Source organism: Sprattus sprattus, assembly GCF_963457725.1.
Source record: "Sprattus sprattus genome assembly, chromosome: 2".
Taxonomy (NCBI): domain Eukaryota; kingdom Metazoa; phylum Chordata; class Actinopteri; order Clupeiformes; family Clupeidae; genus Sprattus; species Sprattus sprattus.
In genome coordinates, this window is record NC_137921.1 from 11,941,769 (window position 1) to 11,957,650 (window position 15,882).

At 48.5% G+C, this 15,882-nt stretch overlaps 1 protein-coding gene across 1 annotated transcript in view; it reads right to left on the bottom strand.

Annotated features, from left to right (window-relative positions):
* dip2ba (disco-interacting protein 2 homolog Ba) overlaps positions 1–15,882 on the bottom strand; it is a 50,562-nt gene that overhangs the window by 6,082 nt on the left and 28,598 nt on the right. Inside the window, exons 6-28 of the mRNA XM_080832163.1 lie at positions 15,633–15,767; positions 13,230–13,349; positions 12,776–12,973; positions 12,509–12,600; positions 12,295–12,405; positions 11,884–12,007; positions 11,605–11,714; positions 11,284–11,386; positions 10,130–10,194; positions 9,820–9,913; positions 9,393–9,512; positions 8,747–8,861; positions 7,652–7,791; positions 7,253–7,389; positions 6,774–6,854; positions 6,451–6,578; positions 6,073–6,187; positions 5,485–5,686; positions 5,167–5,279; positions 3,234–3,314; positions 2,877–3,000; positions 1,960–2,081; positions 1,374–1,485 (exon numbers count right to left, since the gene is read on the bottom strand). Coding sequence (XP_080688289.1) covers positions 1,374–1,485; positions 1,960–2,081; positions 2,877–3,000; positions 3,234–3,314; positions 5,167–5,279; positions 5,485–5,686; positions 6,073–6,187; positions 6,451–6,578; positions 6,774–6,854; positions 7,253–7,389; positions 7,652–7,791; positions 8,747–8,861; positions 9,393–9,512; positions 9,820–9,913; positions 10,130–10,194; positions 11,284–11,386; positions 11,605–11,714; positions 11,884–12,007; positions 12,295–12,405; positions 12,509–12,600; positions 12,776–12,973; positions 13,230–13,349; positions 15,633–15,767 — 2,742 coding nt within the window. The remainder of the gene's footprint in view (positions 1–1,373; positions 1,486–1,959; positions 2,082–2,876; positions 3,001–3,233; positions 3,315–5,166; positions 5,280–5,484; positions 5,687–6,072; positions 6,188–6,450; positions 6,579–6,773; positions 6,855–7,252; positions 7,390–7,651; positions 7,792–8,746; positions 8,862–9,392; positions 9,513–9,819; positions 9,914–10,129; positions 10,195–11,283; positions 11,387–11,604; positions 11,715–11,883; positions 12,008–12,294; positions 12,406–12,508; positions 12,601–12,775; positions 12,974–13,229; positions 13,350–15,632; positions 15,768–15,882) is intronic.

Here is a 15,882-nt window from a genome sequence, read left to right on the forward strand (position 1 = left end):
AGACGTTTGTATGGCACCTTGTTTGTGTTTGTGGTGGAGGTGACTACTGGTCTATGAGGTCCTGAAGAGACCCCGTCACAGACTGAGTGCTGTCTTTTGTGCATACCAGTACATATGAGTGTTTGCACTTTGGTCACAACTATGTCTCTGCACCCTGACAGTATCTTTTGGTTCTGGCTTCCCTTTGACCTCTCTCTGTGTGTGTATGCGTTGGTTTCTGTGAGTGAAAATTTTACCTCACATTTATCCTTCTTTGAATTAACTTTTTAAATTGTTGTGATGACCAGTCTGTTCAATTATTAAAATACATTATAAAATGTATGGTACAACCACTGTGCCCAATGTGTTTAAATGTGTCTATGAGAGATGGACTGACAGGTAAAGCACCTGAGGGCTGGGGCAAGGCTCCGCCCTCTTACCTGTGTCTATGAGGTTGGGTCATGTCTTACCTGTGTCTATAATGGTGGGTCATGTCTTCTTACCTGTGTCTATAATGGTGGGTCATGTCTTCTTACCTGTGTCTATAATGGTGGGTCATGTCTTACCTGTGTCTATAATGGTGGGTCATGTCTTCTTACCTGTGTCTATAATGGTGGGTCATGTCTTCTTACCTGTGTCTATAATGGTGGGTCATGTCTTACCTGTGTCTATAATGGTGGGTCATGTCTTCTTACCTGTGTCTATAATGGTGGGTCATGTCTTACCTGTGTCTATAATGGTGGGTCATGTCTTACCTGTGTCTATAAGGTTGGGTCATGTCTTACCTGTGTCTATACTGGTGGGTCATGTCTTACCTGTGTCTATAAGGTTGGGTCATGTCTTACCTGTGTCTATAATGGTGGGTCATGTCTTCTTACCTGTGTCTATAATGGTGGGTCATGTCTTACCTGTGTCTATAATGGTGGGTCATGTCTTACCTGTGTCTATAATGGTGGGTCATGTCTTACCTGTGTCTATAATGGTGGGTCATGTCTTCTTACCTGTATCTATAATGGTGGGTCATGTCTTACCTGTGTCTATAAGGTTGGGCGATATCTTACCTGTGTCTATAATGGTGGGTCATGTCTTACCTGTGTCTATAATGGTGGGTCATGTCTTACCTGTGTCTATAATGGTGGGTCATGTCTTCTTACCTGTGTCTATAATGGTGGGTCATGTCTTACCTGTGTCTCTAAGGTTGGGTCATGTCTTACCTGTGTCTATAATGGTGGGCCATGTCTTACCTGTGTCTATAATGGTGGGTCATGTCTTACCTGTGTCTATTATGGTGGGTCATGTCTTACCTGTGTCTATAATGGTGGGTCATGTCTTACCTGTGTCTATAATGGTGGGTCATGTCTTACCTGTGTCTATTATGGTGGGTCATGTCTTACCTGTGTCTATTATGGTGGGCCACGTCTTGATGTTGACGCTGGCCGCAGCTTCTTTGGACCTGAGGGTCTTCATGAGGAGCTGAGTGGTGAGGATGCAGGCAGCTTTACTGACCTACACACCCACATAGCAGCAGCAGGGGGGACAGAGAGCGGAGGCCATCAGAGATTCAGAGCTCAGTCAACATGCAAAATCACACACACACACACACACACACACACACACACACACACACACACACACACACACACACACACACACACACACACACTCACACAAAGGTCAGGAATGGTCTATTTATTCTCGAGTGCTACATCACAAGGTTAATGGGAGCTCTCGAGCACCGTCTCAAAAGGCGAGACCACTAAGAGTGTAAAGTTTATCACACTCATTTTTGTGGAAACACTTTTGTTCAGTATAAACTACCATGACTGAGCTAGATCATTTCATCTGATATACATTCAGGCATGGTCATCTGATCAGCCAATCACCAATCACCAAATATAGGACAGGCAATTTGATCGCTGAAGGCAAGCAGGCTGCATCCCTATTGGTTGGCTGCAATGGAGTCTGGTTGATATTACTTACGTCTATGATCATGCGGACCGTGGGCAGCGTGGCGGCCAGGTTCTGAGGGTGAGGCGGCCGAACCGTCACCGGGACACAGCCCGCATACAGGCAACCATAGAAGGAGGAGATCAGGTCAATACCTGCAAAGAAGGGCAAGATGGGTTAAACATACGCCCATAGGCCAGTCAAATACACACAAGCACCCATAGGCCAGTCAAATACACACAAGCACCCATAGGCCAGTCAAATACACACAAGCACCCATAGGACAGTCAAATACACACAAGCACCCATAGGACAGTCAAATACACACAAGCGCCCATAGGACAGTCAAATACACACAAGCGCCCATAGGACAATCAAATACACACAAGCACACAAGAAGGTATCCATCCCAAATGTTCTTGGGTGCAAAAGTGCACCAATGACAGTGCTCCAAAGAATTGTTCCGATGAAGCCGATGCCACAAACACATTTTAGTCAACATCTCGGTCCGAAGGAAAGGTCCTTTTAAAGACCAGTCAAACAACAGCAAGTCTGAGAGCACAGGGTGGTGCTGTCAGCTGAATGGACATAAAGGCCAATCGCACCTCGGTGAGGAAAGACCACGAAGGAAACATGCTAAATATGAGCCACAGAATACGGAGCTTGGGAAAAAAGACACGCACGTTCGCTAATCAGCTTTTAAACTCCCGTCATTCAACAACCTGTGTTTTTATTTTCTGTTATTGTCAGTGACCATACTGTTAAATCAAAGGAGTTCTCTTTCCTGCATCCTGAATTGTAGCCATGAAAAGGCAATAAAAAGTGAGTATGATGCCCAGCTAGGTGTACACTGTGTGTGCGCGAGTGTGCGTTCCTGTGTGTGTGTGTGTGTGTGTGTGTGTGTGTGTGTGTGTGTGTGCGTGCGTGCGTGCGTGTGTGGGGAGGCATACCAGGAGGATAGAGTAGCACCACATTGTCTCCTGTATTGATGCCTCCTCTCTCCATCAGTGCTGCGGCCACCCTCTCTGCCCGTTTGTGGAGCTGCACACATGAGGCTGTGCTCACTGCCACCCCCTGGAGGAGAGAAGGAGTTACTACATTTAGTACAGGACTTTAAACTTTAACTTCAAACACAACGCTACGAAGTATTAAGAAATCAGTCCGGCCATTTTCGAGGTGACTGCGATCACTGAAGACACCAGGAGTGAAGACCACCTGTGCGTTTTGTCACAGTGTGTGTACATTAAAGGAACGGAAAAGTCGATTCAAGGCAGTTTCAGAGGTAGTAGGTAGGTGTCTCACTATACCTTGGCATTGAGCAGGACATAAAGGACATGGTCGGGGTCAGTCTGAGCCCTCCACTGCAAGGCCTCTGACAGGAACTGGTGCTGTAAAAAAGGCCGGACCCTCAGTTAGTGTCTATATGTGTATGCATGCATCTACCTACCCTAAGACAGTAACGAACAAACACATAGGATCTAACAGGATTACATCAGGACTACACGCTAAGACCGCAACTTCAAAGCACTAGCATTAGAAGCAGATACAGTGACAGCTGCAGTGAGTTCTGGGTCACAAAAATCCAACTCCAAGCTCAAGACTGGTGGGCCACAGATACAAGAGAAGAGGACAGAGGCTGGGGTCACAGTGGTAGGGAAGAACAGTCCACACAGAAGTGGGAGAACTGGCGTGGGACACAGGCCTGTGCTTTCCGCTTCAACTAACAAAGGCACACACACACACACACACACACACACACACACAGCAACAGCCGGGTGTGCTGCACCACAAAGGCTCTGAAGCAAAGCAGAGGGTGCATGCAGAGGGCTGGCATTGCTCACCAAACCATGCAGAGTCTAAGTGTGTGTGTGTGTGTGTGTGTGTGTGTGTGTGTGTGTGTGTGTGTGTGTGTGTGTGTGTGTGTGTGTGTGTGTGTGTGTGCGCTTCCTAGCACGCATGTGTGCGCGACTGTATGCTGGTGAAGCGTGCCCTCACTATCTATATCAAACAGAATTTCATACAAGGGTGTGCACCCAGCCCTTCAGCCTCTTAGAAACACATTCACACACAGGCGCACACACACACACACACACACACACACACACACACACACACACACACACACACACACACACACACACACACACACACACACACACACACACACACACACACACACTCACTCCAAATAGCCCAGAGAGGCAAGTGTTGTTCATGCATCATTTAAGATCCAAACTACTACTGTAGTCAAAATGATTTGCGTCAACTTAACTGCACAGACAACGGGTAGTACATGATATAGTAAAATGGCAAAAAAAAACAGCAGGCAAAATATTTTTCTCACATCCAATTAAAAAAAGATTACCACTGAAACCTCTTTGTGGAGAAACACTCGATATAATTACATGAAAATGACTGGGTGCACATTCACTCCCTCTCCCACTCTGCGTGCGATTGCTTTTGACTGGTCTCCTGTGGCAGTACTGCTGTGGACAGACATGCTGTCGGACAGAAAATAACACACCAGCCCATTCTAAGAGTAGGTCTGGGCGGCTTTCTGCTCGAGTGACGTTTTCTGACATGGTGAATACTGAGGACGAGCTTGACTGGTGGCAGTGAGCGTGTTGCTGCACACACATCTGACAGATACCAGCACAGCAAACACACACAGATAAACCCACACACTCAAACAGGGAGAGGGAGGATTCAGGCCTCAGGACAGCCAGTCTGAAAGACAGCCAGTCGGTCTTACCATCATCGTGGGCCACATACTGAGCTACGTCCCCGATGTGGACCAGGGAGTAGAGACAGAACAGAAACATACGCTTAGAAGAGAGGAGAGGAAAGAGAGAGAGCATTCCACAACCCACCCTTAACTCCTCCTCATTCACTCTTTCCCCCCCTTTTCAACTCAGTTACTAGCAGATAGCAAACAGCAGAACGAGAGAGCAGGTGTTTGCGGACTAGCTAGCTCATTCACGCTGAACATCCATATTGATTCATATAGAGGCTGACAGGATATGAAGCTTCAAGTCAGTTATTTAAAGCCGATAAAGACAACATGTAGCTAACCAGTTAGCAAGCTAGCTAGCTCATTCACTCCTAGTGTTCATATTCACGGTGGGCCCTTTGAGTTGCATTGAGCCGGCTGTGCTCCTGCATCACTGTGTGAGATGGCGGAGAGACGGATCAGGGTCTCCTCCGAGGGGCTCCTGCGGCTGGGGGAGATCTGAGGCTTACCTTCCTCACCAGGTCCTGGTCCTCGATCTGGCCCAGCTCACGGCCAGCCGCCTGGGCGATCCTCTTCCCCGCAACCAGGTTCCCCACCATGATGGAGGCAGGGCCGACACCCACTGCAAACAGAGCCGGGAGAGACAGTGAGAGAAAGTAAACAGAATGGAAGAGAGTGGGACGGCGACGGGGGGCAGGAGGGGGAACGGGTGGACCAGGGGTAACAGAGATTTTGAGATAGGAGGAATGACAGAAGGGCAAAATGGCATACAAGCTCCACTAAACCAGGGGGGGGGGGGGGGGGGGGTCAGGGTGGCGTGTGCTCACCTGGCTGCTTCTGCCGGGGCTTGGGCATGTTGGTCACACAGGTGTGGGGGCACATAAGGATGTTGCAGGGGTGGAGGGAGCCCTCCAGGAAGTGCTGTTTCGTCTCCGACACGTGGATGCCACCCAGGGGGGTCTTGGGTAAAGTGTTGGCAGGCACCAACGCCAGGCAGAACAGGCCCACCTGGTGGATGCTGTCTATGGCCTACAGGGAGGAGAAGGGAAAACAGACCCGCTCAGTGCTTTTACAGTAAAGGGGACACTCTCACTTCCACAGCAGCACTCAGTTCTCAGTTCCTAACTTACTTACTTACTAGTCATAACTATACATTTAAGCACCAGTGGAAGTCACTTCATAAGTACTTTCTGATTTTTGTCTGAAGCAAAACCTGAGCCTAATACATTCTTTCTGTAATAGAACATTCTAGTACATCTACTCTCTGCATTCTTTTGCACCTGCAAGTTCTACAGTCTACTCCTGCCCATTCATAGATGACAGGGTGTCAGGGAATCACTGGAATGCCCTGGAATGCGTTGGAATGGTCTGCTATCAGTGGTCATTAGTCGGGAGTAAACCGGGATGGGACTGACCTGCAGCACTCGGCTCATCCACTGGAAGCTGTCCTCCTCGCTGGCATCAGGACGCTGCTCAGCCACGATCACGATCCTCTCGTCGTAGAACACCGTGACCGAGAACACGGCAATCCTATCCACAAACACACGCGGTCACACACCTGACCTGATAGTACATTTCACATACAGTACGTCATCATATAAGGACTTGTTAGGGATAAGATTGTTATGTACACCTTTCAAATGAGTATTACTATTTATTATTATTATTAGTAGTAATATTATTATGAGTATTATTACTATTATTATTGTAATATTGTTAAGGCTTCATAAAACTGTGGTGACAGTGGGTCTCCAATCATGAGGGCAGGTCAGCAGGGGGTACGTTGGACTCACCTCCCGCGGTAAACGGTTTTGACCGGTTCCACAGCCAGGGCGGTGGCCACCAGGTCGTCTGCGTTGTGCCGTCGGCTGCTCACGCTCAGCAGCCCCTCGATCTTCCCCACCACAAACACCAGACTGCCCTGAAGACAGAGAGAGAGAGAGACAGACAGAGTGTTCAGATATACTCACACAGACAGACAAAAAACACAACACCGCATTACACTGAGATAAGGCAGAGGTGTTCAGTTATATATATATATATATATACACACACACACCCACACACACACACACACACACACACACACACACACACCAATTCCAAAGTGTCTTACCGGCCCCACAAAGCCCAGCAGGCCAGTGCGAGTGAAGGGGATCTCCCCTATAGGAGCACCGCTGGAGTTCACTGGGATGACCTGCAGAGGGGGGAACACCACCATTCAAATAACTGCATATAAGAGCTAAGACTCTTACTCGCTCACAGTTACACAATAACTTACTTCATAATTTACTCTCCGTCTTACAAGCAATCTTTAATTTAGTAATCTTACGTGATCAAATCAAGAGACATGTTTTGAAAAAGCATGTTTTGAAAAAGCTGAACGTTCAACAGTGAAAACATTTAGCTTCAGCTAGTACTCGATTGAAGAGTCAGCTGTATGTTTGAAAAGGCTGAACTCGTAAGAAGCAGATCAGAAAACGAGACAAGTGTCCTTCCACGGAGGGTTTAACACTGAAAACGTTTAGCTTCAGCTAGTACTTGATTAAGATCCTAACAGGTTGGTTTCCATATGACCGACGACTGTGTCCTGACCTCGAACGTGTTCTTGGTGACGCCAGGCAGGCCGTAGTACATGGTGCCTCCTGCACGAGAGCTCAGGACGATCTCACCAATCTCATCCGTCTTGCATAGCATGGGTGGCCCGTCTGGCTTCACGATACACATCAGCGCTGTGAACACAAGCACATGGACACACACACACACACACACACACACACACACACACACACAGTGACAATTTTAGGACACACATAGCAACGCTTTTGACACACACACGTCACATTTGTAAATGGAGGCATTATGGGATGCCCAACACACAGACACACTCACTCACTCACTCTCTCTCTCTCTTTGTCCCACACACACACATACTCTGATATGAACAAACACATCATAAAAGGTTTTAAGGGGTCCTTGATCTCTCCCTCTTACCTCCTGGCATGACATGGCCTACGTCCTGCACGGTGAGTGCCGAGTTCTTGTCCTCCGTGTTGACGCGAATCACCCCGTGACTCAGGCCGGTCATGGACAAGATCGCCCTCGCCGGGAGGGGAGCCCCACGCACACCAGGCCTGCACAGAGATGGACAGAGAGAGAGAGAGGGGGAAGGAAGGAAAGAGGATTAAGAAGAGGAAAAAGTAGCACAGAGTTAATTCCCTCCGCGATCTTGCAGTGTCTGTTTTTGCGGCCAAAAGTGACTGAATTTGCAGTGGGAATTCAAAAAAGTTGCATTTGATATCGCAGTGATTTTGAGTTAAAAAAAAAAATCAATAAAAAAGCGAAATACACAAATAATGCAGAAATTCCATGACTGCATGTTTTTGTGGAAATATTGTGGGTGTAAGAGATAATGCTTCCTGTATACATTGCAATAGTGGGAAATTCTTGAATTTGCATGACTTTCTGAAAAAAAGATTGCAAAATTCTGGAGGGACTAAGAGATAATGAATAGCTAAAATGAGATGGTGGAGGGGTGGCAAAATGGTGGCGAGGACCTTGCTGAAAGTGAGGTATATTCTACTGGGGTATACACCATAATCAGCTTTAGCACTTATTCAATTTACGTGCTATACTTCTTTAGTTGCCACGGCATCTCTCTATTCTTGAGTGCCTATGAGAGAGCATAGCTGCAGCGGCGCCGATAGACGTGAATGTAGATGAACAGCGTAGATGTTATGTAAAGTGGTGTGTGTATGTGATGGAAGTTTACTGCATTGGTTTTTATCACTTATCACTTTTACCTTTTTTAACTTGCACTGCTAATACGTTTATCTGTATGTTCTATTTAGTGATATGTTATGTTAAGTTATGTAATGTCTTGTCTGTATACTGTATACTACTAAGCTCTAAGTAATGTTTATCTGTTGTTTATCTGTTGTGCCTGTGCACTTTATATGTTTCACTGTGGGGAGAGTGGGAAACGTTCTTTCGACTGCTTTGTATGTTCACATGTGAATAATAAAGCTACTTTGACTTTGACTTGGTTCGGAGTGGTTTAGCTTCTCTTGCTGGGTGGGTGCGTGTTACCTGCGTATGGCCACAGTCATGGCCTCTGGGGAGGAGGCACAGGGACAGATGACCTCGGGCTTCAGCCCGTGGGACTGGAAGACGTTCAGGAACGCGTCACATGATGACACCGACCCTAAAACACACACACATGGCAGGGGAACATGTGACCACAAAGACCGGTCTTATTAACCTCACCAGTCACAGTCACCAACCTTACACACAGATCACAATTCTACTTGGTACAAAATCAGTTATAACTAGTTACAAAACAAATTTGAATTGTATATGTTTAAGTCTTTGTATTACTGGTGTTTATTAGAATAATGCATTTGCTTCAACTGAAGACTGCAAACACTGCTTTTGCCCAAATATATGTAATATCCACTGATAATAGGCTCCTTTGTGTTTACCACTAATGTATGGTTAATTCACCCAGTCCACATCGCTTTAGTGTGTGACTGGGGTATGTGTGTGGGGACGTATGTCTGGGGCTTTGTTCCACAGAGAGAGATAGAGAGAGAGAGAGAGAGAGAGAGAGAGAGGAACAGAGATAGAGGGAGAGAGAGAGAGAGAAATAGAGATAGAGAGAGAGAGAGAAATAGAGATAGAGAGAGAAAAAGAGAGAGAAAGAGAGAGCTGACTCATCACGCGCGGCTAAACTCACATGGGTTGGCGCCGTCGGCCACGATCAGCATGCGCAGCGACGCCAGGTTAGTGTCTCTCTGCTCCCTGTGGGCCATCATGGCCCAGTGAAGGTCTCGACATTTAACCAGAGACACACGAGCTGCGCACACACACACACACACACACACACACACACACACACACACACACACACACACACGCACGCACGCACGCACACACACGCACGCACGCACACACACACACACGCACGCACACACGCACACACACACGCACGCACGCACGCACACACGCACGACACACACACACACGCACACAATGTAATCAGGCCAGTTCAATAAGAGAAAATGTAATGGCTGAATGCTCTAAAATGATTTTGAAATGAAGTCATTGTGGATGTGAATGTCTTCATCATGAGTGAATGTGTGGGTGGGCTCAGATCTCTCTACCTTTGTGGATGTGCACTCTCTGCACCCAGGACAGGGGACAGGCCTTCATCACCGAGTAGGGGACACTGACGGTGTGGATGCGGTTCATGACACTCTAGAGGGGCAAACACACACAACTTAACTATGGCCCCCCAATTCACACAGTGCACCTCATTTCCTAAATTTCCCTCGGGATTTCTAAAGTATCCATCTATCTTTCTATCCATCTATGACAACATAGCATCTCATAAGAGGGCCTCTGGACCCATTTGGAACTGAACTGGATACTTTGTAACCTCTGACAGATCTCAGAGCAGCTCTTAGAACCCACCGTTAAGACGCCATGCCACAGGCCCATGTCTTTCTTAAAGTCCAGCACGTTGACCAGCGTCTCCCCTGCAAAAACAAACACACAAACAAACAAACAAAACATGAAGACACACAGAGACCACTGAATACACTCATAACTGTGAAACACTGGCATTTCATGGCTTCAGTGTCCTGGTGTGACAGTGAAGCTTTTTTTTCTGCCTGCGTTTGCTCCTGCCTGAGCTCTGAGGCCCGTGCTGACACTCGCGCTCTCCCAGATGGCCGAGGCAGAAGCGGCCTTTTGTTTGTGTGGCGCTCGGGAGCGGATGAGCGGATGAACGGATGGCCATGAAAGATTCATGCCACCAGAAACACGAGGCCCTGCGCACGGGGCGCACGAGACCAGCTAAAGTGATCTGAATTATTCAGCCGGGTCGGTGTGCCTTTGTGTGGCGTGGGAGTGTGGTGGGTATATGTTGTCTTCAACTCCAAACTTCACACACACACACAATCACACACACACACACACACAATCACACACACACACAATCACACACACACACACACACACACACACACTCTCTCTCTCTCTCTCTCTCAAAAACATGAATGTGTCTCCTATTCTTCTCAGTGTCTCTGCATGCAGTACACACAGGCCTGTACTTGTCCCATCTGTCTCCTTGGCATTAATTAATAAGCGTGGCTGAAATTCATCAGAGCGGATCGTTGTGCATCCGGCGGTCCGCCTGGGCAAGACTCTTCCTGGCTTCAGAGTTTTTTTTAAGGGGGGACGACCGCACAAGAGTGGACGGCCATGGGCCAAACCGCTCCACCCACTAGCTACTGTTCAGACACCAGAACAAGTATGAAGCATGGGCATCACCCTCACGCAGACCCCATAGACTAGAGATAATGAATCTCATTTCAACTATTCATTATCTCTTGGTCCCTCCAGAATTTTGCAATCTTTTTTTTCAGGGTTTCAGAGCAACATTTGATAGAAGGGCTCATCAACCAAGGGAATGTTTAAGCTTTCAGATTGAAACCAACGCAGTGGCTGTTACCAGCTATAGATGATCGTAAACGAGATCTCGACAATGTCATGGTAAGGACTTTCCAGCCCCTTTTTAAGGAGTCAGAGCATCACTAGTGAAATGTGCAAAGTTCAACACTCACCTTCACAGTAGTTGCAGGCCTGTGTGAGGGCCTGGCAGTGCGTCAGCATGGAGATCTTGGACACAGCCACCCCCATCACAGTGCCCTCCTTGCTGGCCTTATACTGCAGGGGAGGAGCACACAGCACACACACAGTTAGTACAACTACACAGTACATTATTTCACCATCCAGACACTGGGTCTGTATGCTTAATATACAAAGAGGGACACACGCACACGCACACGCACACGCACACGCACACGCACACGCACACGCACACGCACACGCACACGCACACGCACACGCACACGCACACACACACTTTGCTGTTCAGCGCTTACCTCTATGTATGCGGTGTCAGTGTTGGCAGTGGGTATGTGGGGCTGCCAGTCTTTGGAGGGTTTGGTCAGGTACTTTGTGTCAGTCACCACCCACTTGAGCCTTGGCCAACCTGTGAGAGGACACCAATAATAACTCTCAATGTGCACATCAGAGACGCCAAACACCAGCAGCAAGAGCTGTGCCGTCTGGGAAAGGTGTAATTAAGCGGGCGACAAAAAAAAGGTAATGAAAAGGGGATGAAGGGAAAGCGTGACAGAGGTTTCAGGTGAGAAGCTGACCTTTGAACTGAAGGATTTCTCCGTTGGGGGTCTTGGGGAGGCCTTTGAGACACACCTCGCTGGTCAGGGCCAGCCCCACCCCACAGCTGCCCAGCAGGAAGCCAATCTGCTGACTTCCTGCATCCTGTGGGAGGACCAATGGCCAAACAGAACATCAGTGTTCCAAATACTACCATATTATATTATATATTATAATCTATCATATTACTCCACAGCACAAATACCACTATATCATATTACATAACATATTATAATATATCATATTACGCCACAGCACAAGCTATAGAGCGTCAGCTAGGAAAATGTGAAATGCGCTGCTAGTGTATACCTTCCCGATCATCTTAACACTATCCAGATGCTCAGTCGTGCAAATCTTAATTCGGTTGACCAACTCACGACTCTGACACCCACCTTGCGAGTGAGTGGCACCTCGATGGGCACAGGGATGACCTCTGCCAGCAGACAGCCATAGAACGCCACCCAGAACATACCCGGGTCATTGTTGGGGTACACCAGCGCCACCTGCACATCACACACAGAAGCAGCGAGGTCAGTTAATGGGTCAGTAAGCAGTGTAAGGGGCGTGTTCGCTCATGGTGCAGTTCAGTGCAGTGAGGAGTCTTACTCGATCCCCGGGTTTGAGAACAGGGTCGTTCTTGGTGCCCAGCTTGTTGAGGAGGGTGTAGGCCAGCTTCAGACTGCGACTCCACAGCTTGCCTGCACAGATTGGACACAGATTAGTCATCTGGGCTGATCTACCCAGAATCTATCAACTATGACCTACTGCCACATTTGATCGAATTTGGAATGTTGTGTTTCTGGATGCACAAAAGAGCTGCTTTTTAAAGATGTAGCACGGCGGTCTCAATGACATTTGTCCTCTCTGGCTTACCGTAGGTGAGGGTGTAGATAGGCTTGCCGGTCTGGTCCAGCGTGGTGAGGGCGGGGCTCTTGGCCTGGGTGGCCCCCCAGCGGGCCAGTGCTGCCTGCAGGGCCGGGGGCCAGTTACTGACCACCCCCAGAGGCTCCCCCTTCACTGGGATGATCTGCCGGCCCTCGGGCCTGGGGGTGCTGGGGTCCGGCCGTGGCACTGAGGGGGGGACAGGGAGGAGAAGAGGACGAGTCAGTGGGTGACACTGTTGCCATCATGTCAGTCACCGCTGTAATAAGCAGCAATATATGCACAAATACTATATTCCAAGTCAGTTTATTTGGCACAAACGACACACAGCAACACACACACACACACACGTGCATTTAGGTATTACAACGTCACAATGTTACAATGTTCAGTCTGATCATAACAATATTATATAAATATGTAATGTTGTATCTTAGTGTCTCACCTTCCACGATCTCCTCTGCGTCGTCCAGGAAAAACTCGCTGAGTGGCGGGCGCTTGGGCCTCTTGAGCGTGTTCAGCAGCTGCTGGATCTTAGTGGAGACCCTACTGTGCACCGGGACTCCTGCACACACACAGAAAGGGTGTTAGTGCCAACACACACACACACTCACACACACACAAACAAACGCACACACACACACACACACACTCTACACACACTACACACACTACTCACAGGCTACTCCACAGGGATGCCTACTCTCAGTTTTAGGGATCATTTGCAGTCAGCCAAATTCAAGCAGAGCGCCCCTCTCTCTCTACGCTAAATCATTTATGGGGCGCAACAGAGGCAGTTCTCCACCATCGAGAGTAGGGAACCCTGGTCTACAACACGTACACAGGCTGGGCTCCAAGTCACACACTAGTCACCCCCCTCGCCCCGAACTCTGCCGGGCGGATTCATCTATTCAGTATTGCAGTGCTGCTTGCTAAAGTCTCCACTCTCTAAAAGGGTGCGAGCTGTGATCTGGAGCACATCCCTAGGCTACGGGTTCTCCTATTTGGAACATCACTTCACAGGGGTCATTCTATGTTGAGGCTAAGGTTAGGATCTAAAAAGCGACACACGGGACACAGAGCTAGAAGGACACACAGGGGGGTTGAGACAGACAGGATTGAGCTCAGCAGTGACCCCTCCTGGACCGGGGGTGTGTGTGTGTGTGTGATATTACCTTTAGCTCTTCCTACAGCCAGCCAAAATGAAAGCACATCCAAAACAAAAACACACATAAATGGCCCACAATGGTGGGGCGGATGGGAAACGAGAGAGGAAAGAAAAAAGGTCACAAAGAATAGAGAGAGAGAGAGAGAGAAAAAAAAGAAAACATGAGTTTGTTAACAGCCTTCTCAAGCATATCAGAGAAATACCATGCCAGCAAAGCAAAAGATTAAGCATGAAAATATGCTTGGAGAGGCACACAGTACAACGCCATCCCAACAGCAACACATCTAGCACTAAACACTCCTGTTTTTAGTGGAGTAGTGTGGATATTTTATGTTTGTGTATGTATGTGTGTGTGTGTGTGGGGGGGGGGGGGGGGGGGGGGGGCAGTGGGTTTTGAGAGTAATACATCCAATGTCAGGATTAATAATAGGGTTATTAATAAAGGCATGGGCAAATCAGACAAGTGCATACTTGAGTTTAATTACTGAGATTCAGAGAGGGGGGACTAAAAACCTTCACGCTCTCCCAGCATCTGCCCACTGCGCCCCCCAGGTTCAAACCGTGACAGCCAGCCCACCCCCCCCCCCCCCCTCCATCCCCACCGGGGGACTCATAGAATGTGTTAAATATTCAGCATCACAGGACATTTTGATTCACATCTGCTGGGATAGAGCTGGAGTCCGAGCAACAAATACAGCAGGGTTTGAACTCTCTCAACTCTGTACTTTAGAGTGACACTCAGGAACGAGATCATGGCAGGATAGAGGGCCATGACTAAATCACAACCAATCAAAGCAAAGGGAGAGAAAAACGGCACGCACACAGAAATGAGCATCGCTAACTGAGCACGCTAAGTGGAACAGCATCGCTAACTGAGCACGCTAAGTGGAACGGCAGCGTTGGCAAAGCCGAACGTCTATGCTACGGTAAGAGAGTCATCAGTGTGAGTGGATGCGGACGAGCGCGAGGTCTGGTGTGCGGGTACAGAGCCATGGCACGTGGCCTGAGCTTAGACACACCGGCGCTCCCTGTAGAACAATGCTCTGATTCAGCACCGGCCATTATAATCCACCAAACACACACACAGACACAGACACACACACACACACACAGACACACACACACGCGCACCCACACACACACACACACACAGACACAGACACACACAGACACAGACACACACACACACACACACACACACACACACACAGACACACACAGACACACACACACAGACACACACACACACACAGAGACACACACACACACACACACACACAAAGGCAAGTGCAGACTGTGAAACGGAGCTGAGCGGATACGCTGTCAGCGACTGACGGTTTGGAAGAGTGTTCTCTATGCTGCTGAACTGATAGAGCGCTCATGCATCTTTTAAGGGCGCGCATTACTGAGCATGCAGTCAACATTCCAAACTTGATCACAGCTCTGCGCTTATCCACTGAAGCTGGTTAGTGAACAAACCTGTGCCATACACCCTATTGCCTCTTAAGCTGAGAATTATCAGCTTATGTACATCTGAGGCAGCCGGTCTTTATTCTCAACATAAAGCAAATACTACACACTAGATCAGCGGGGAAGGTTGCTAGAGCATTAACATGTGTGCGTTTGTGTGTGTGTAACTGAGTACATGGTTTAGGTGTGTGTGTGTGTGTGTGTTCCTACCGTCTGCCGTTTCCATCATGCTGGAGCGGCTCTGCCCCCGGCTAATGCCACGCACAACGGGGGCCGTGTCCGCCCGCGAGCCCCGGTCCGGCTGCGTGGAGGTGGTCACGTCAGGGGGCACGCTGCTGATCTCCCCTGGAGGAGGAGAAGACCACAAGGCAGCACGCCAAAGCACAACATCATTCCAACCGCTCACTCCGACAATCGTGCTGCAGCACGGTCATGACTGAGCAGATGACCGCCTGAATGT